Source organism: Heptranchias perlo, chromosome 10 (genome assembly GCF_035084215.1).
Source record: "Heptranchias perlo isolate sHepPer1 chromosome 10, sHepPer1.hap1, whole genome shotgun sequence".
Lineage (NCBI taxonomy): Eukaryota > Metazoa > Chordata > Chondrichthyes > Hexanchiformes > Hexanchidae > Heptranchias > Heptranchias perlo.
In genome coordinates, this window is record NC_090334.1 from 86712355 (window position 1) to 86734941 (window position 22587).

General features: G+C 43.6%; 1 protein-coding gene across 6 annotated transcripts in view; it reads left to right on the forward strand.

Annotated features, from left to right (window-relative positions):
* pomt2 (protein-O-mannosyltransferase 2) overlaps positions 1 to 22587 on the forward strand; it is a 196347-nt gene that overhangs the window by 138106 nt on the left and 35654 nt on the right. For 5 of the 6 annotated variants that reach the window (XR_010964271.1, XM_067992145.1, XM_067992147.1 and 2 more), the window contains 4 exons: positions 3431 to 3507; positions 9177 to 9248; positions 12730 to 12786; positions 17560 to 17619. Coding sequence is in view for 5 of the 6 variants with exons in the window: in XM_067992145.1 (XP_067848246.1) it covers positions 3431 to 3507; positions 9177 to 9248; positions 12730 to 12786; positions 17560 to 17619 (266 nt within the window). In the remaining variant the exon portion in view is untranslated. The remainder of the gene's footprint in view (positions 1 to 3430; positions 3508 to 9176; positions 9249 to 12729; positions 12787 to 17559; positions 17620 to 22587) is intronic. The other variant, XM_067992146.1, reaches the window with a different exon arrangement.

Genomic DNA, 22587 nt, shown 5'->3' on the forward strand with positions numbered 1-22587 from the left:
TTTGGAAGATTAGGGCCAGTACCTCTGCAATTTCCACCCTTACTTCCCTCAGCAACCTAGGATCCATCCCATCTAGACCGGTGACTTATCTACTTTAAGTACAGCTAGCCTTTCTAGTACCTCCTCTTTATCAATTTTTAGCCCATCCAGTATCTCAACTACATCTTCCTTTACTGAGATCTAGCAGCATCTTCTTCCTTGGTAAAGACAGATGCAAAATACTCATTTGGTACCTCAGCCATGCCCTCTGCCGCCATGCCCTCTGCCTCCATGCGTAGATCTTTTTGGTCCCTGATCAGCCCCACCCCTCCCCTTACTACCCGTTTACTGTTTACATGCCTGTCGAAGACATTTGGATTCCTTTTTATGTTGGCCGCCAGTCTATTCTCATACTCTCTCTTTACCTTCCACATTTCCTTTTTCACTTCCCCTCTGAACTTTCTATATTCTGCCTGGTTCTCACTTGTGTTATCAACCTGACATCAGTCATATGCCCCTTTTTTTCTGTTTCATCTTACTCAGTTTCTCTTTTGTCATCCAGGGAGCTCTGGCTTTAGTTGCCCTAGTTTTCTCCCTCATAGGAATGTACCTAGACTGTACCCGAACCATCTCCTCTTTAAAGGCCGCCCGCCCATTGTTCAATTACAGTTTTGTCTGCCAATTTTTAATTCCAATTTACCTGGGCCAAATCTGTTCTCATCCCACTGAAATTGGCCCTCCTCCAATTGATTATTTTCACTTGATTGGTCCATGTCCTTTTCCATAACTACGCTAAACCTTTTGATACTATGATCACTGTTTCCTAAATATTCCCCCACTGACACTTGCTCCACTCGACCCAGCTCATTCTTCAGAACCAGATCCAGCAATGCCTCCTTCCTCGTTGGGCTGGAAACGTACCGGTCAAGAAAGTTCTCTCAACACACTTCAAAAATTCCTCCCCCTCTTTGTCGCTTAGATTATTACTATCCTCGTCTATATTAGAATAGTTAAACCGAGGCCTCGTCTGCCCCCTTAGGTGGGTGTAAAGGATCCCATGGCACTATTTGAAGAAGAGCAGGGGAGTTCTCCCTGGTGTCCTGGCCATTATTTATCTCTCAACCAACATAACTAAAACAGATTATCTGGTCATTATCACATTACTGTTTGTGGGGCCTTGCTGTGCGCAAAATTGGCTGCCGCATTTCCTATGTTACACAGTGACTACACTTCAATAAAAAACTGCTTCACCGGTTATAGTGTGTTTCGGGGCGTCCTGAGGTCGTGAAAGGTGCAATAGAAATGCAAGTTGTCTTCATCCATCATCTTTAAAGGTGGCAGGACAAGTTGATGAGGCTGTTCTTAAACAAAAACATGCGGGATCCGTGGCTTTATAAACAGGCATAGAGTACAAAAGCAAGGAAGTTATACTAAACCTTTTATAAAACACTGGTTAGGCCTCAGCTGCAGGATTGTGTCCATTTCTGGGCACTGCACTTTAGGAAGGATGTCAAGGCCTTGAAGAGCATGCAGAGGATGGTACCAGGGATGAGGGACTTCAGTTATGTGGAGAGACTAAAGCAGAGAAGTTTAAGGGGAGAATTAATAGAGATGTTCAAAATTATGCGGGGTTTTGATAGAGTAGATAGGGAGAAAATGTTTATATTGGCAGGAGGCTTGGCAATCAATGGACACATATTTTAGATAATTGACAAAAAATCCAGGGCGGAAATTAGATGTTTTTACACACCAAGTTATGAACTGGAATTCACTGCCTGAAAGAGCGGTGGAAGCAGATTCAATAGTAACTTTCAAAAGGGAACTGGTTAGAATCATAGAATCATAGAATCATAGACGTTACAACATGGAAACAGGCCCTTCGGCCCAACATGTCCATGTCGCCCAGTTTATACCACTAAGCTAGTCCCAATTGCCTGCACTTGGCCCATATCCCTCTATACCCATCTTACCCATGTAACTGTCCAAATGCTTTTTAAAAGACAAAATTGTACCCGCCTCTACTACTGCCTCTGGCAGCTCGTTCCAGACACTCACCACCCTTTGAGTGAAAAAATTGCCCCTCTGGACCCTTTTGTATCTCTCCCCTCTCACCTTAAATCTATGCCCCCTCGTTATAGACTCCCCTACCTTTGGGAAAAGATTTTGACTATCGACCTTATCTATGCCCCTCATTATTTTATAGACTTCTATAAGATCACCCCTAAACCTCCTACTCTCCAGGGAAAAAAGTCCCAGTCTGTCTAACCTCTCCCTGTAAGTCAAACCATCAAGTCCCGGTAGCATCCTAGTAAATCTTTTCTGCACTCTTTCTAGTTTAATAATATCCTTTCTATAATAGGGTGACCAGAACTGTACACAGTACTCCAAGTGTGGCCTCACCAATGCCCTGTACAACTTCAACAAGACATCCCAACTCCTGCATTCAATGTTCTGACCAATGAAACCAAGCATGCCGAATGCTTGGTTTCATTGGTCACTTGAAAAGGAGAAATTGCAGGGTTATGAGGAAAGATCAGGGGAGTGGGACTAATTGGATAGCTCTTTGAAAGAGTCAGCACAATGGGCCGAATGGCGGCCTCCTGTGCTGTGTGATTCAAATGTCTCCATGTCCTCATGGAATCATAGAAAGGTTACAGCATGGAAGGAGGCCATTCGGCCCATCGAGTTCGCGCCGGCTCTATGCAAGACCAATCCAGCTAATCCCACTCCCCCACCCTTTCCCCGTAGCCCTACAAATTTTTTCCCTTCAAGTACTTATCCAGTTCCCTTTTGAAGGCCATGATTGAATCTGCCTCCACCACCCCCTCGGGCAGTCCATTCCAGATCCTGACCACTCGCTGTGTAAAAAAGTTTTTCCTCATGTCACCTTTGGTTCTTTTGTCAATCACCTTAAATCTATATCCTCCGGTCCTTGATCCTTCCGCCAATGGGAACAGTTTCTCTCTATCTACTCTGTCTAGACCCTTCATGATTTTGAATATCTCCATGTCCTTGCTCCACTCTACCTCTGCAACTTCTTCCAGACACTCTCCCTCCCATCTCTGACCTGAAATGCTGGCTTCCTTTGCAAGCTACCCTTTTCCTGTCCCACCACTGAAAGCAGCATTTTCAGCTCGCTAACTTCGACTGTTTGAACCTTCCTCCAAGACCGATTTGCCTCTCTACCTCCCTCTCCATATTTTAAAAACTATCTCCAACACTATCTTTCCCCCTAGCTTTCAATCCCACTTTCTCAAGCACCCACTCCTAACTTGGGGTCTGTTCCTTTTACCAGTTATCTATAAAGTACAATCAGATGTTTTCTATGTTCTATGCGATACTAGTTATTGTCCATCATTCCACTGAGCATATATTAAAGCCAACAGCTACCCATTGGACTTGGTGGTTCTAGGTATCTGGGCACATAGTAATGAGAACTTTATCATTGCAGTACCGAATATCAGCCTGGAGGTGCTGAAACCTTCATTCCCTGAGATTCTGCTCGAGTCGCATGTTGTCATGATCCGGGTCAGTAAATCTCCTCATTGTACTTTGAATAAATGTGAATCACAGAGCATCCTGACTTTGAATTTATTCCAGTCCATTATTCTAGTGCATTGAATAAACTCTCCTACAAATTGTATTTAGGAATTCAGGAGAAAACACTCGACTTAATGATTGTTTTTATAAAGTGTATTCTATCTGAAATATAAATCTTGGTATTCATTTAATATGTACTTGTCCACTTATCCTTTGCATATACCAGGATAGGTCAATTGTCCAATGAGTTAGGGGAGTGGGAACTTACTGAACAATGTCGCTAAAGAGCTGTTGCTCCCAGTTACCTCCCAGGAATTACGTACTCATCCGATATAGAAGTGTTACAACAAGAGCGAGCATTTATATAGCGCCTATAATGTGGAAAAACGTCCCAAGCTGCTTCCTGGAAGTGTAATCAGACAAAAATGACTGAACCAAAGAAGGAGATATTAAGTTTGGTTAAAGAGGCGGGTTTTTTTGGTGTGCCTTAAAGGATGAGAGGGCAGTGAGGTTCAGGGATGGGATTCCATAGCTTAGGGTCATGATAGCGCAGAAAAGGGCTGGAGGAAGTTAGAGACAGGAAGGGATGAGGCTATGAAGAGATTTAAACACAAGGATGAATCATCGAATCAAGGAAAGGTTACAGCACGGAAGGAGGCCATTCAGCCCATTGAGTCCGTGCCGGATCTGTGCAAGAGCAATCCAGCTAGTCTCACTCCCCCGCCCTATTCCCGTAGCCCTGCAATTTTTTTCCTTTCAAGTACTCATCCAGTTCCCTTTTGAAGGCCATGATTGAATCTGCCTCCACCACCCCCTCAGGCAGTGCATTCCAGATCCTAACTACTCGCTGTGTTAAAAGGTTTTTCCTCATGTCACCTTTGGTTCTTTTGCCAAACACCTTAAATCTATGTACTCTGGTTCTTGATTCTTCCGCCAATGGGAACAGTTTCTCTCTATCTACTCTGTCTAGACCCTTCATGATTTTGAATACCTCTGTCAAATCTCCTCGCAACCGTCTCTATTCCAAGGAGAACAACCCCAGCTTCTCCAGTCTATACACATAACTAAAGTCCCTCATCCCTGGAATCATTCTAGTAAATCTCTTCTGCGCCCTCTCTAAGGCCTTCACATCTTTCCTAAAGTACGTTGTCCAGAACTGGACACAATACTCCAGTTATGGTCGAACCAGTGTTTTATAAAGGTTCATCATAACCTCCTTATTTTTGTACTCTATGCCCCTATTTATAAAGCTCAGGATCCCATATGCTTTTTTAACCGCTTTCTCAACCTGCTCTGCCACCTTCAATGATTTGTGCACATATACCCCCAGATCTTTGTTCCTGTACCCCTTTTAGAGTTGTATTGGGTCAAAAGCCTCAGTGGCCAAATGTGGCTTCATCAATATCAACTGATTCAAGTGTTTCAAGCAGCATTAGTCAACGTAATGGGAGACCTTGAAGTACTTTCTAATGTCCCCTTTGACGCACAGTTTTCTGTATCATTAAGAAGTGGAGTACAAGGACCATTGGGTTCTCACCACTCTGACACTTGGGTAAAAGTCATTCAAGTGGTTTACAGTTTAGATGTACCTACGCCTGCGAACATGGACGTAGGCCTGTTTGAGTCGCTTTTGGCCTGATAGATCCGTATGTGTACATTTCACCAAAAGTGATAACCAGATGCTAATTGACAAACACTAGAAGATGCTTAGAATCATAGAATGATACAGCACAGAAGGAGCTCATTCAGCCAATTGTGTCTGTGCCAGCTCTTGGAAAGAGCTATCCAATTAGCCCCACTCCCCCGGTCTTTCCCCATAGCCCTGCAGTTTTCTCCCATTCAAGTATTTATCCAGTTCCTTTTTTGAAAATTATTATTGAACCTGCCTCCACCACCCGTTCAGGTAGTGCATTCCAGATCATCGTAACTCCCTGCTTAAAAACTGTTCTCATCTCACCTCTGGCTGTTTTAACAATTAATTTAAATCTGTGTCCTTTGGTTACTGACCCTCCTGTCAGTGGAAACAGTTTCTCCTTATTTACTCTATCAAAACCCTTCATAATTTTGAACACCTCTATTAATTCTCCCCTTAACCTTCTCTGCTCTAAGGAGAACAATCCCAGCTTCTCCAGCTTCTTCACGTAACTGAAGTCCTGCATCCCTGGTACCAGTCCAGTAAATCTCATCTGCACCCTCTCTAAGGCCTTGACAACCTTCCTAAAGTGTGGCGCCCAGAATTGGATACAGTACTCCAGCTGAAGTCTAACCAGTGATTTATAAAGGTTTAGCATAACTTCCTTGCTTTTGTACTCTGATATGGCTGTTTTAAAAAAAAACATATAGGATCCTTATGCTTTATAAATAGAGGCAACTTGTCCTGCCACCTTCAAAGATTTCTGTACATTAACTCCCAGTTCTCTCTGATCCTGACCCTCTTTAAAAATTGTACCATTCAGTTTATATTGCCTTTCCTCATTCTTCCTTCCAAAATGCATCACTTCATACTTCTGTGTGTTAAATTGAATCTGCTGTATGCCTTCATCAACCTTCACTGTTACTTTATCAAAGAACTCAATCAAGTTAGTCAAACACGATTTGCTTTTAACAAATCCTGTTGGTTGTCATTTAATAACCCATGCTTTTCCGAGTGACAAATAATTTTGTCCTGGATTATTGTCTCTAAACGTTTCCCCCACCGTCGATGTGGGCTGACTGGCCTGTAGTTACCTGGTTTATCCCTCTTCCCCTTTTTTTGAACAGGGGTGCAACATTTGCAATCCTCCAGTCCTCTGGTGCCACTTCCATATCTAAGGAGGACTGGATGATTGTCGCCAGAGCTGCTGCTATTTCCACCCTCCGTTCCCTCCCCAAACTCGGATGCCTCCCATCTGGACTGGGTGACTTTTCTACTTTGAGTACTGCCAACCTTTTAAGTACCTCCTCTTTATCCATTTTTATCCTATCCAATTTAACTAATCCCTCCTCCTTTAACATAAGAACATAAGAACATAAGAAATTGGAGCAGGAGTAGGCCAATCGGCCCCTCGAGCCTGCTCCGCCATTCAATAAGATCATGGCTGATCTGATCCCAACCACAAATCTAAAGAACACAAGAAGTCGGAGCAGGACCCGGCCACACAGCCCCTGGGCCCTCTCTGCCACCCACAGGGCATTGACCGATCCGAACTCAGCTTCATGTCCAATTTCCTGCCCGCTCCCCATAACCCCTAATTCCCTTTACTTCTAGGAAACTGTCTATTTCTGTTTTAAATTTATCTAATGATGTAGCTTCCACAGCTTCCTGGGGCAGCAAATTCCACAGACCTACCACCCTCTGAGTGAAGAAGTTTCTCCTCATCTCAGTTTTGAAAGAGCAGCCCCTTATTCTAAGATTATGCCCCCTAGTTCTAGTTTCACCCATCTTTGGGAACATCCTTACTGCATCCACCCGATCAAGCCCCTTCACAATCTTATATGTTTCAATAAGATCGCCTCTCATTCTTCTGAACTCCAATGAGTGACATTGGCAGCATTCACTTCTTTTGTGAAGACAGATGCAAAGTACTCATTCAGTACCTCAGCCATGCCCCTTGACTCTACAAGAAGATCTTCTTTTTGGCCCCTTATTGGCCCCACCCTTCCTTTGACTACCATTTTACTATTTATATATTTATAAAAGACTTTTGGAGTCCCTTTTTTATTTTACCCATTAATCTATTTTCAGACACTTTCTTTGCCCTTATTTCCTTCTTAGTTCTCCTCTTCACTTTTTGTATTCAATTTGGTTCTGTACTGCATTATGGACCTGATATTTATCATCAACCTCCGTTTCCTGACTATAAGTATGGAGATTAAAATTAAACGTTCAGGGAGCTCCAGCTTTGGATGCCCTCCCTTTCCCCCCTTGTGGGAATGTGTCTAGTCTGTACCCGAACTATCTCCTCTTTGTAGGCCTCTCATTTAGTTATTTTACCTGCCAATCTTTGATTCCAATCCACCTGGGCAAGATCCCTTTTCAACTCCCTGAAATTAACCCTCCTCCAGTTGAGTATTTTCACATTTGATTGTTCCTTTTCCTATTCCAGAACTATTCTAAACCTGATATTGTGATCACTGTTTCCCAAATGCTCCCCTGCCGAAACATGTTGCACTTGCCCTGCTTTGTTCCCCAGAACCAGATCCAGCACAGTTTCCTTCCTCTTTGGGCTGGAAACATACTGATCAAGAAAGTTCTCTTGTACACATTTCAGGAATTCCTCCCCCTCTTTGCCGTCTACACTGTTACTATCCCAGTCTGTATTGGGATATTTGAAGACCCCCATTATCACTACTCTATAGTTCTTGCAGCTTTCTGAAATTTTCTCCCCTATCTCCTTCCCACTATTTGGTGGCATATAGTATACATCCAGTCGTGTACTAGCTCCTCTATTGTTCCTTAACTCTACCCAAATAGATTCTGTCTTTGAATCCTCAAGTACATTATCCCTTTTTAGTGCTGTAACAGTATCTTTGATCAATACTGCCACCCCCCTCTTCTTTTCCTTCCCTATCTTTCCTGTATACTTAGTAGTCAGGGATATTAATTGCCCAATCCTGCTCTTGTTTGAGCCGGATTGGGCACTATATCATAGTCCCATGTGGCAACTTATACCTGCAGCTCACCGACCTTATTTACCATGCTCCATGCATTTACGCACATGCATTCAAAACTCATCTTAGTCTACTTTGTATTTCTCCCCAGTCTGATCCCTCCTATTTCTGAACTATTCTTTATTCTAATGGTGTTTGACACTCCCAGTCCTCTGTGCACCTTGTTTCTCCTCTCTGATGCTTCATCCTGGTTCCCCTCCCCCTGTCAAATTAGCTTAAACCCTCCCTGACAGCACTAGTTAACCTCCTATGAGGACACTGGTTAGGTGCAACCCGTCCATCATGTACAGATCCCTCCAGCCCCAGAACTGGTCTCAATGCTGCTAATGGTTATGCTAAACAAAGAGGTCTGTTCTGGCTGAGAAACCTAATGTGTTTCTCCATGAGTCTGTACAAGGAATATAAAAGCAGTCCAAAAGCATAGTTCCAGCCTTCACCTCCACTATACTCTTGGTGTGCTGTGAGCTTGTTTGTTAGTATGTTCGCTTGTTGTATGATCTTGGCATACTCAGCAGTTGCCTTGTTGAAAATAACTGAGGAAGTTTTTGCGCAGAATTTTAGGAAGATATTGTGGCTCTTGTGAGATAAAGGTGATTAAAATCTCTTAAAAGGACATTGCCCAGTGATATCTCCCTGTTGGATGATGGGTCTATTTTGATGTGCATAGGATAAATTCTACAGAAAGAATACAGAAGATTATATTGATGTTGGTAATCTGAAAAAATATATCAATTGGGAATCTGTGTTTACAAGGAACCCCACGGATTACGCAAACTACATCCTGTGCTCACAAAAACTCTAAACCCTAAAACTTTTCCAGACAACTGAACCGGAAATTCATCTTTGGAGTGATCCTGCAGCCAAATTTCAAAACAACTTGTTCTCAGTGTCTGTGAATCATAAATCGGCAGGTCTCCAGACTGACGACTGTGTAGAGTAACTGCAGACGCAGGCGCAATCTCTGAAAGGCTTCTAATAACTTTTTAAGGTGTTTATTTTTTCTATAGGGTAACAGTGGGCTAAAACCAAAAGACAACGAGGTCACTTCAAAACCCTGGCACTGGCCAATCAATTATCAGGTAATAAACAGTTCCTACTTTATTCCACATTCTGTTCACACTGCAGGAGTCTGTCTCTCTTCTGAGGAACACACACAGCACACAAAAAATATTACTTCACATCCTGTGTTGGCTCGTTTTCCCTAACTCCCGCATTCATGTAAGGAATCTTACAACACCAGGTTATAGTCCAACAGTTTTATTTGAAAATCACAAGCTTTCGGAGCTTACCTCCTTCGTCAGGTGAGTGAGTGAAGGGTTCTAAAATCGCATAGCATATATTAGGCTGGGAGACAATCACAGCAATCAAAGGTGTCGTTGGTGTTCAGACAGGTTAGCCGTGGTGTTGTAAGATTCCTTACATTTGTCCACCCCAGTCCATCACTGGCATCTCCACATCCTGCATTCAGTTAGTTAATGCTCCTATTGTTCACTTCTTGGACTCTTGGTCCTGGTTGCAACAGGTAGAAAGTGTCGGATTTCTCTGTCGGGATGCTTGTGTTTCAAAGAAAATTCTTCTCAGGGCACATTGGAAAAAGTAAAGAAAGAGAAAGAAAACTGGCACAATCACTTTGTCCACAGATTTAAATCCATTTTTGAATGTAGAGTGTGGCTGCCTCAGTCCCTATGACAGGTTCTGAGTGGTGGAAAGATTATAATAGCCCATTCTCAGTAACAAATGGGCATGAAAGCACATAAAATATCAGCCAGCAGGATAAGCCTGAAATAAGTAGATGCTCTGTCTGTGCACTTACCCACAGACAGAGCGAGAAACAGATAAACCAACAAGCATGTGTAAAATGAGTAAATTCTGGAGGCTTTGATCTGCAGCACAGAGTCCTCACTAACACCACTGATACCGTACCAACACCATCTAACCTCTATCGTAACAAAAACCAATCAGAGGAAACTGGGATCAGGGACCAAACTGGTACCTTTTTCAATGCTAGTCCCAAGCTGCAATGGCCTAGCATTGGTTTTAAGGTAACTTCTCCCAGCACTGACCTCTGGTTCCATGTGACATCGTTGTTCTGTCAGTAGCAATGGCAGCACACCACAATTGCACTGATAACTCATTGGCATGAACTGCTATGCCCAATATCCAGTGGCTCCACTCATTTGGCTTCTTTGGGACCAGCCCAAATATAATGTACCAGTAAGTTTAATGAAATTTAAGACTCTGCACACTTTCAAAAGAGAGCTGGACGGGTTCTTGGCTGGAGCATATCAAAGGTAAGAGGTTTGTCGGATGACGTACACAAGGTCCGTATGATGATCTGGAATGGTATCAGCCGTCTGAGAGGGTCAGAAAAATTTTACAGATTTTTTTTCCCCTCATTGGCCCTAGGTTGTTTCTTATTTTGCCTCTCCCAGGCGATTAAATGGCTACGAGGGAAGTGTCAGATTAGGATGCTCCAGGCATTACCGCCCCATCAGTCTACTCTCAATCATCAGCAAAGTGATGGAAGGTGTCGTCGACAGTGCTATCAAGCGGCAGTTACTCACCAATATCCTGCTCACCGATGCTCAATTTGGGTTCCGCCAGGACCACTCGGCTCCAGACCTCATTACAGCCTTGGTCCAAACATGGACAAAAGAGCTGAATTCCAGAGGTGAGGTGAGAGTGACTGCCCTTGACATCAAGGCAGCATTTGACCGAGTGTGGCACCAAGGAGCCCTAGTAAAATTGAAGTCAATGGGAATCGGGGAAAACTCTCCAGTGGCTGGAGTCATACCTCGCACAAAGGAAGATGGTAGTGGTTGTTGGAGGCCAATCATCTCAGCCCCAGGACATTGCTGCAGAAGTTCCTCAAGGCAGTGTCCTAGGCCCAACAATCTTCAACTGCTTCATCAATGACCTTCCCTCCATCATAAGATGAGAAATGGGGATGTTTGCTGATGATTGCACAGTGTTCAGTTCCATTCACAACCCCTCAAATAATGAAACAGTCCGAGCCCGAATGCAGCAAGACCTGGACAACATCCAGGCTTGGTCTCATAAGTGGCAAGTAACATTCGCGCCAGACAAGTGCCAGGCAATGACCATTTCCAACAAGAAAGAGTCTAACCATCTCCCCTTGACATTCAATGGCATTACCATCGTCAAATCCCCCACCATCAACATCCTGGGGGTCACCATTGACCAGAAACTCAACTGGACCAGCCATAAAAATACTATGGCTGCAAGAGCAGGCCAGAGGCTGGGTATTCTGCAGCGAGTGACTCATCTCCTGACTCCCCAAAGCCTTTCCACCATCTACAAGGCACAAGTCAGGAGTGTGATGGAATACTCTCCACTTGCCTGGATGAGTGCAGCTCCAACAACACTCGAAGCTCGACACCATCCAGGACAAAGCAGCCCGCTTGATTGGCACCCCATCCACCACCCTAAACATTCACTCCCTTCACCACCGGCTCACTGTGGCTGCAGTGTGTACTATCCACAGGATGCACTGCAGCAACTCGTCAAGGCTTCTTCGACAGCACCTCCCAAACCCGCGACCTCTACCACCTAGAAGGACAAGAGCAGCAGGTACATGGGAACAACACCACCTGCACGTTCCCCTCCAAGTCACACACCATCCCGACTTGGAAATATATCACCGTTCCTTCATCGTTGCTGGGTCAAAATCCTGGAACTCCCTACCTATCAGCACTGTGGGAGAACCTTCACCACATGGACTGCAGCGGTTCAAGAAGGCGGCTCACCACCACCTTCTCAAGGGCAATTAGGGATGGACAATAAATGCCGGCCTCACCAGCGATGCCCACATCCCATGAACGACTTTTTAAAAAAAACATGTGGGGCAGGCTTGATGGACCAGCTGGTCTTATCCTGCCTGTCATTTTCGTTTGTTCGTATGCAAGTATAGGCATTCACACTGAAGAAGAATCCCCTAATTATGTTGAGACATGATACCTTCAGTCCCCCTCCTTGACCATTTAATCTTGGGGCTTTAGCTCTGCGGAATTCATTGATTTCTTCTTGGTAACAGGTTTGGGAGAAGGCACCACTGTGCATTCAGTCCCTGTATGTGTGCTGCTCACTCACAGATCATAACTTAAGAAATAGGACCAGGAGTAGGCCAAACAGCCCCTCGAGCCTGCTGTGCCATTCAGTAAGATCATGGTTGATCTTCGACCTCAACTCCACTTTCCTGCCCGATCCCCATATAACTTGCTTCCATTAATGTCCAAACATCTATTGATCTCAGTCTTGGATATTCTCAACTACTGAGCATCCACAGCCCTCTGGGGTAGAGAATTCCAAATATTCACCACCCTCTGAGTGAAGAAATTCCTCATCATCTTAGTCCAAAATGGCCGACCCCTCATCCTGAGACGATGCTTCCCAATTCTAGACTCTCCAGCCAGGTGAAACAGCCTCTCACCATCTACCCTGTCAAGCCCTCGAAGAATTTTATATGTTCTAATTAGATCACCTCTAATTCTTTGTAACTCCAGAGAATAGAGACCCATTTTACTCAATTTTTCCTCATAGGACAACCCTCTCATCCCAGGAATCAATCCAATGAACCTTCGTTGCACCGCCTCCAAGGCAAGTATATCCTTCCTTAGATAAGGAGACCAAAACTCTACACAGTACTCCAGGTGAGGTCTCACCAAAGCCCTGTACAATTGCAGCAAGACTTGCTTAATCTTGTACTCCAACCCCCTTCACAATAAAGGCCGACGTACCATTTGCCTTCCTAATTGCTTGTTGTACCTGCATGTTAACTTCCTGTGTTTCTTGTACGAGGACACCCAAATCTCTGAACACCAACATTTGATTGTTTCTCACCATTTTAAAAAATATTGTTTTATTCTTCCTACCAAAGTGAATAACCTCACATTTTCCCACATTATCTGCCACCTTCTTGCCCACTCACTTAACCTGTCTATATCCCATTGCAGATTCTTTGTGTCCTCCTCACAGCTTACTTTCCCACCTAGCTTTGTATCGTCAGCAAACTTGGATACATTACACTTGGTCCCTTCATCTAAGTCATTAATATAGATGTAAATAGCTGAGGCCCAAGCACTGATCCTTGCGGCACCCCACTAGTTACAGCCTGCCAACCTGAAAATGACCCATTTATTGCTACTCTCTGTTTTCTGTCCGTTAACCAATCCTCTATCCATGCTAATATATTACCCCCAACCCCATGAGCCCTTATCTTGTGTAACAACCTCTTGTGTGGTACCTTATCGAATGCCTTTTGAAAATCCAAATATACTACATCCACTGGTTCCCCTTTATCTACCCTGCTAGTTACATCCTCAAAAAAAAAAACTCCAGTAGATTTGTCAAACACAATTTCCTTTTCATAAAACCATGTTGACTCTGCCTAATCATATTATGATTTTCTAAGTGCCCTGTTACCACTTAAAATGGATTCTGGCATTTTCTCGACGACTGATGTCAGGCTAACTGGCCTGTAGTTCCCTGTTTTCTCTCTCCTTCCTTCCTTGAATAGCGGTGTTACATTTGCTACCTTCCAATCTGTTCTAAAATCTAGGGAATTTGGAAGATCAAAACCAATGCATCCACTACCTCTGCAGCCATCACTTTTTTGGAACCCAAGGATGTAGACCATCAGGACCAGGGGATTTGTCAACTTTTAGTCCCATTAATTTCTCCAGTACTTTTTCTTTACTAATATTGATTACTTCAAGTTCCTCACTCTCATTAGACCCTTGGTTCCCCACTATTTCTAGTATGTTTTTTGTGTTTTCAACTGTGAGGACAGATACAAAATAATTGTTCAGTGTCTCTGCCATTTCCTTATTCCCCATTATAATTTCTCCTTTCTCAGCCTCTAAGGGACCTTCATTTACTTTCGCTACTCTCTTCCTTTTTACATAGTAGAAGCTCTTACAATCTGTTTTTATATTTTTTGCTAGTTTCAAAGGAAACTACGAAGGTATGAGGCGCAAGTTGGCTGTGGTTGATTGGGGAACTACATTGAAAGGTATGACGGTAGACAGGCAATGGCTAGCATTTAAAGAATTAATACATAATTTGCAACAAATATATATTCCTTTAAGGCACAAAAACCCAACAGGAAAAGTGGTCCAACCGTGGCTAACAAGAGAAATTAAAGATAGTATTAAATCAAAGGAAGTGGCAGATAAAGTTGCCAGAAAAAGCAGTAAGCCGGAGGATTGGGAGCATTTTAGAATTCAGCAAAGGAGGACCAAGAAATTGATAAAGAGGGAAAATAGAATATGAGAGTAAACTAGCGAGAAACATAAAAACGGATTGTAAAAGCTTCTATAGGTATGTAAAAAGGAAAAGACCGGTGAAGGTAAATGTGGGTCCCTTACAGACAGAGTCGGGAGAATTTATAATGGGGAATAAGGAAATGGCAGAGAAATTAAACAAATACTTTGTGTCTGTCTTCATAGAGGAAGACACAAAAAACCTCCCAGAAATACTAGAGAACCAAGGGCCTGGCGAGAATGAGGAACTGAAATAAATTATTAGTAAAAGAAATAGTACTAGAGAAATTAATGGGACTGAAAGTCGATAAATCCCAAGGACCTGATAATCTACTTCCCAGGGTTTTGAAAGAGGTGGCTGTAGAGATAGTGGATGCATTGGTTGTCATCTTCCAAAATTCTATAGATTCTGGAATGGTTCCTGCAGATTGGAGGGTAGCAAATGTAACCCCACTCTTTAAGAAAGGAGGGAGAGAGAAAACAGGAAACTACAGACCTGTTAGCCTGACATCAGTACCAGGGAAAATGCTAGAATATTATAAAGGATGTGATAACAGGACACTTAGAAAATAATAATAGGATTTGGCAGAGTCAACATGGATTTATGAAAGGGAAATCATATTTGACAAACCTATTGGAGTTCTTTGAGGATGTAACTAGTAGAATAGATAAGGGGGAACCAGTGGATGTGGTGTATTTGGATTTTCAGAAGGCTTTCGATAAGGTCCCACACAGGAGGTTGGTGAACAAAGTTAGAGCACATGGAATTGGGGAAATATACTGGCATGGATTGAGAATTGGTTAACAGACAGGAAACAGAGAGTAGGAATAAACGGGTCTTTTTCAGATTGGCAGACTATGACTAGTGGGGTACCGCAGGGATCGGTGCTTGGGCCCCAGATATTCACAATCTATATCAATGATTTGAATGAGGGGACCAAATGTAATATTTCCAAGTTTGCTGATGACACAAAATTAGGTGGGAATGTGAGTTGTGAGGAGGATGCAAAGAGTCTTCAAGAGGATACAGACAGGCTAAGTGAGTGGGCAAGAACATGGCAGATGGAATATAATGTGGAAAAATGTGAAGTTATCCACTTTGTAGGAAAAACAGAAATGCAGAGTATTTTTTAAATGGTGATAGATTGGGAAATGTTGATGTTCAAAGGGACCTGGGTGTCCTTGTACATGAGTCACTGAAAGCTAACATGCAGGTGCAGCAAGCAATTAGGAAGGCAAATGGTATGTTGGCCTTTATTACAAGAGGATTTGAGTCCAGGAGTAAAGATGTCTTACTGCAATTATTTAGAGCCTTGGTATTGTGTACAATTTTGGTTGTCTTACCTAAGAAAGGATATACCTGCCATCGAGGGAGTGCAATGAAGGTTCACCAGACTGATTCCTGGGATGGCGGGATTGTCGTATGAGGAGAGATTGCGATACAGGCCTGTATTCTCTGGAGTTTAGAAGAATGAGAGGTGATCTCATTGAAGCAGACAGAATTCTTACAGGGCTCGACAGGGTAGATGCAGGGAGGATATTTCCCCTGGCAGGAGAGTCTAGAACCAGGTGTCACAGTCTCAGAATAAGGGGTAGGCCATTTCGGACTGAGATGAGGAGAAATTTCTTCACTCACAGGGTGGTGAATCTTTGGAATTCTCTACTCCAGAGGGCTGTGGAGGCTCAGTCATTGAGTACATTCAAAACAGAGATTGATAGATTTCTAGATATTAAAGGCATCAAGGGATCTGGGGATAGTGCATGAAAATGGCATTGAGATAGATCAGCCATGATTTTGTTGAATGGTGGAACTGGTTCGAGGGGCTGGATGGTCTACTCCTGCTCCTATTTCTTATGTTCTTACTCTCATTCTATGACTGGGCGCTGTATGTGGGCTCCTTGACTGGCGCCTCACTCACTGAAATTGATCTGTAGCATCTTGACCCAAAAATATTCAGGCCCAGAGCTCTCCCAGGCTCCTCGTCCCAACTCCCTCCAATCAAGTGACAGGTCACTTATTGACACAATTCACTCATTTGTTCTGTGGCTGAATCTATCAGTTGCTTGCCCAGTGGGAACGCAGCCTGGACATCTCTGGGTAACTTGCGCTATTCAATTACCACCAAATGACAACAGGACTTCCCAGTATGGATGAGGAACCTGTCAGTTGCTAAGGTTTTGTACAAGCTCAACTCAATTTCTTTGCTTTTGCATTCTCTGCCTCTAAAACCAGAGATTGTTTGCTTTTTTTATGGTCATATTTACATGCATGCCATCTTTTAATGGCCTGTGTATCTGCATACAAAGGGCCCTATACTTCTCTACTCCATTTAAAGTGTATATTGCCGTCCCATATTCTTACTTTCAAAATATATTGGGCCGTATTTTGCTCATAGACTTTCTATGAGCTTTTGCCTGGCAACTTCCTGTAAATTAGAGAGCCAAAAAGCACGACCCCCTCTTCAGGGCAACTGGGACCTGTGGTTATGGGGATAGGCAGTTGCTTGCCCTAGTCACAATCAGATTGAAGCATCGTTAAGAAGCCACGCAGAGACTGAACCAGGAAGTGTAAGTTAGAATAGTGAAATAAAGAGAGGGTAAGAAATACTGAATTAAGAGACAGCAAAAAAGTTCCAATAATTAAAATCTGAAGGAATGAGACTCTACACTTGTTAAAGTTAATTTTCAATGCCAGAAAGGTGGTTTAGCAGTCTTAAAAGACTTACCACGCCGTTAAAAGTACTTGTATCAGAATGGATAAGCCCTAACTTTTTCTGGCGAGATTAGTCCGTATGTACTACAGGAACTTAATACTGTTCTATTCATTTGAACGGGGAGCTAAACGGTGAGATGCCATCTTCACTGAGCTTACGGAGGAGCAGGACATCTGGTACATCAACTTCCGGATTTCTGCACATGAGCAGCGTCAGAAGTTGCTGCACCATTTGCACAGAAATAATGGTGAGCGCTGTTAGCCTCGCTCTTATTTTCACAGCAAAGACCAGCCCATTATTTTTCTGGATTGAACTGCATCTGTTCACCCTACGAGCTTCCTGCTGTCTATGCAATATGACTGGTGTAGCATAATTCTGTGTCTTTTTTTCCACAGGGCCTTCGTTTCTCTGGGGTGAATGAGACTGAATATCGAGTTTATTTATTGGGGAACCCTGTAAGTACTACCCTTCAATGCCCTATGAATTAAAACACTGTATTGATGCCGTTTATTCACTCGAAAGCACACTGCAGAAAAAAGGCTATGTTGAAGATTAAACAGTTGAATAAGAACTGTAGTGTTAGGCTAATTACTGGGCCCTTTCATGACTTCACCTAATAAGCTGGACACTCATTGGAAAGCTATTCAGTGTGATATTACTGTGCAGTGTCAATTTACATCATAGATAATGATCAGATCCCTCTGTTAAAGTCCTGTCATGTACCCTAATCTCTGATAAAGATGGCACAGAGATGCAGAATAAATTGACAAGTATAACTGTTTCCTTTGAATGGATCACTTAGAAATATTCAGACATTCTTTTTATTCATTCTCGAGATGTGGGCATCGCTGGCAAGGCTAGAATTTATTGCCCATCCCTAGTTGTCCTGAGAAGGTGGTGATGGACTTACTCGGACACTTCAGAGGGCAGTTAAGAACTAGTTGGGTTTTTAGTCTTTCCTGTTAACTTCCCTGGCAAGTATTTATCAAATTTCCTTTTGGAAGTTATTATTGAATCTACTTCCACCACCCTCTCAGGCAGTGCGTTCCAGATTATCACAACTCACTGTGTTTAAAAAAAAATGTTTCCTCATGTGGCTTCTGGTTCTTCTGCCAATTGCCTTAAATCTGTGTCCTCTGGTTACTGACCCTTCTGCCACTAAAGCAGTTTCTCCTTATTTACTCTATCAAAACCCTTCATGATTTTGAACATCTTTATTAAACCTTCTCTGCTGTAAGGAGAACAACTCCAGCTTCTCCAGTCTCTCCACAGAACTGAAGTCCCTCATCCCTGGTACCATTCTAGTAAATCTCCTCTGCACCCTCTCTGAGGCCTTCCCATCCTTCCTAAAGTGCAGTGCCCAGAATTGGACACAATACTCCAGCTGAGGCCTAACCAGTGTTGTAAAGGTTTAGCATAACTTCCTTGCCTTTTGTACACTATACCTCTATTAATAAAGCCCAGGATCCCATATGCTTTTTTAACTGCCTTCTCAACTTGTCCTGTCACCTTCAAAGATTTGTGTACGTACATCCCCAGGTCTCTATTCATGTACCCCCTTTAAAATTGTACCATTTAATTTATACTACCTCTCCTCATTCTTCCTACCAAAATGCATCACTCCACACTTCTCTGCAATAAATTTCATCTGCCATGTGCCTGCCTATTTCATCAGTCTGTCTATGTCCTCCTGAAGTCTGTTAGTATCCTTCTCATTGTTTATTACATTTCCCAGTTTACAGATGACATTAAGTTAGGAGGCACAGTAAGGTGTGTGATGGGAGGAGGAAGTTACAAAAGGAATAGACTAATTAGCGGGCAAAATTATGGCATAGAATCATAGAAGTTTACAACATGGAAACAGGCCCTTCGGCCCAACATGTCCATGTCGCCCAGTTTATACCACTAAGCTGGTCCCAATTGCCTGCACTTGGCCCATATCCCTCTATACCCATCTTACCCATGTAACTGTCCAAATGCTTTTTAAAAGACAAAATTGTACCCGCCTCTACTACTGCCTCTGGCAGCTCGTTCCAGACACTCACCACCCTTTGAGTGAAAAAATTGCCCCTCTGGACCCTTTTGTATCTCTCCCCTCTCACCTTAAATCTATGCCCCCTCGTTATAGACTCCTCTACCTTTGGGAAAAGATTTTGACTATCTACCTTATCTATGCCCCTCATTATTTTATAGACTTCTATAAGATCACCCCTTAACCTCCTACTCTCCAGGGAAAAAAGTCTCAGTCTATCCAACCTCTCCCTATAAGTCAAACCATCAAGTCCCGGTAGCATCCTAGTAAATCTTTTCTGCACTCTTTCTAGTTTAATAATATCCTTTCTATAATAGGGTGACCAGAACTGTACACAGTATTCCAAGTGTGGCCTTACTAATGTCTTGTACAACTTCAACAAGACATCCCAACTCCTGTATTCAATGTTCTGACCAATGAAACCAAGCATGCTGAATGCCGCCTTCACCACCCTATCCACCTGTGACTCCACTTTCAAGGAGCTATGAACCTGTACTCCTAGATCTCTTTGTTCTATAACTCTCCCCAACGCCCTACCATTAACGGAGTAGGTCCTGGCCCGATTCGATCTACCAAAATGCATCACCTCATATTTATGTAAATTAAACTCCATCTGCCATTCATCGGCTCACTGGCCCAATTTATCAAGATCCCGTTGCAATCCTAGATAATCTTCTTCACTGTCCACAATGCCACCAATCTTGGTGTCATCTGCAAACTTACTAACCATGCCTCCTAAATTCTCATCCAAATCATTAATATAAATAACAAATAACAGCGGACCCAGCACCGATCCCTGAGGCACACCGCTGGTCACAGGCCTCCAATTTGAAAAACAACCCTCTACAACCACCCTCTGTCTGGCAGATGGAGTTCAATGTGGGGAAGCGTGAGCACATCCACTTTGGATCTGAGAGACGAATCAGAATATTTGCTTAACAGTGAGAACTAAGATCTGTGGAGGAGCAAAGGAATTTAGGTGTCCATGTGCACAACAGGTTGATTGGAATTCAAAAATAAGGAAGTGCAGCTTCAGTTTCACAGGGCCTTGGTCAGATCCCATCTGGAGTACTGATGGGCACCAAACCTCAGGAAAGAGATATTGGCCTTGGAAGGGGTACAATGTAGATTCACCAAAATAACAAGGCTTGAATTGTGAGGGCAGGTTGCATAAAGCTGGTTTGTATTCCCTTGAGTTTAGAAGATTGAGGAGTGACCTGATTGAAGTCTTTAAAATGATAAAGGGATTCAGTAGAGTCTTTAGAGAAACTACTTCCTCTGGTGGGGGAATCCAGAACAAGGGGGCATAATCTTAAAATTGGAGCTAGGCCATTCAGGAGTGAAATCAGGAAGCACTTTTTCGCAGAGGGTAGTGAAAATCTGAAACACTCTCCCCCAAAAGGCTGTGGATGCTGTGGGGGTTAATTGGAGCTTTCAGGGTTGAGAGTGCTAGATTTTTGTCGGGTAAGGGTATCAAGGGATATGGAACAAAGACTAGAAAATAATGTGGAGGGTCAGATCAGGCATGATCTGAATGGTGGAACAGGTTCAAGGGGCTGAATGGCCTCCTCCAGTTCCTATGTTTCTGTAGTTGCCATAAGAAGATCTTCTCCATAAACTGCTGCAGTCCTAGTGGCGATGGTGCTTCCATAGGGAATTCCAGGATATTGACCCAGTGACGATATGGGAACGGCGATACATGTCCAAGTGAGGTTGGTGTGTGAATTGGTGATGTTACTACAGCAATGCTGCTCATCCTTCTCTGGTAGAAGTTACGGGGTGGATGGTACTGTCAAAGTAACCTTAGTGAGCGTACATACTGCTATGGTGCAGGAGGTCGATGTTGAGTCCATAGAGTCATAGAGTTATACAGCACGGATAGAGGCCCTTCGGCCCATCGTGTCCGCGCCGGCCATCAGCCCTGTCTACTCTAATCCCATATTCCAGCATTTGGTCCGTAGCCTTGTATGCTATGGCATTTCAAGTGCTCATCCAAATGCTTCTTGAATGTTGTGAGGGTTCCTGCCTCCACAACCCTTTCAGGCAGTGAGTTCCAGACTCCAACCACCCTGTGGGTGAAAAAGTTCTTTCTCAAATCCCCTCTAAACCTCCCGCCTTTTACCTTGAATCTATGTCCCCTTGTTATAGTACCCTCAACGAAGGGAAAAAGCTCCTTAGTATCCATCCTATCTGTGCCCCTCATAATTTTGTACACCTCAATCATGTCCCCCCTCAGCCTCCTCTGCTCCAAGGAAAACAAACCCAATCTTCCCAGTCTCTCTTCATAGCTGAAGCGCTCCAGCCCTGGTAACATCCTGGTGAATCTCCTCTGCACCCTCTCCAAAGCGATCACATCCTTCCTGTAGTGTGGCGACCAGAACTGCACACAGTACTCCAGCTGTGGCCTAACCAGTGTTTTATACAGCTCCATCATAACCTCCTTGCTCTTATATTCTATGCCTCGGCTAATAAAGGCAAGTATCCCATATGCCTTCTTTACCACCTTATCTACCTGTTCCGCCGCCTTCAGGGATCTGTGAACTTGCACACCAAGATCCCCCTGACCCTCTGTCTTGCCTAGGATCCTCCCATTCATTGTGTATTCCCTTGCCTTGTTAGTCCCTCCAAAGTGCATCACCTCGCACTTTTCCGGGTCCAGTCGAATCATAGAAGTTACAACATGGAAACAGGCCCTTCGGCCCAACATGTCTATGTCGCCCAGTTTATACCACTAAGCTAGCCCCAATTGCCTGCACTTGGCCCATATCCCTCTATACCCACCTTACCCATGTAACTGTCCAAATGCTTTTTAAAAGACAAAATTGTACCCGCCTCTACTACTGCCTCTGGCAGCTTGTTCCAGACACTCACCACCCTTTGAGTGAAAAAATTGCCCCTCTGGACCCTTTTGTATCTCTCCCCTCTCACCTTAAATCTATGCCCCCTCGTTATAGACTCCCCTACCTTTGGGAAAAGATTTTGACTATCTACCTTATCTATGCCCCTCATTATTTTATAGACTTCTATAAGATCACCCCTAAACCTCCTACTCTCCAGGGAAAAAAGTCTCAGTCGATCCAACCTCTCCCTGTCCTGGATTGTGAGAGTTTTTGAGTGTTGTTGTGACTGCACCCACCCAGACAAATGGTGAGTGTTCCATCACACTGCTGTCTTGAGCCTTGTTGATGGTGGAAGCTTTGAGGGGTCAGGTGGTGAGTCACTCATTGCAGAGTACCCATGTTCTGTCCTGTTCTTGTAGCCATGGTGTTGATTTGGCTGGGCCAGTTAAGCTTCTAATCACTGGTAATCCCTGAGGTGTTAATGGTGGGGGACTCTGTGGTGGTGGTGTGATTGAAAGTTAAGAGGAGATGGCTGGTCTTTCCGAATGGTT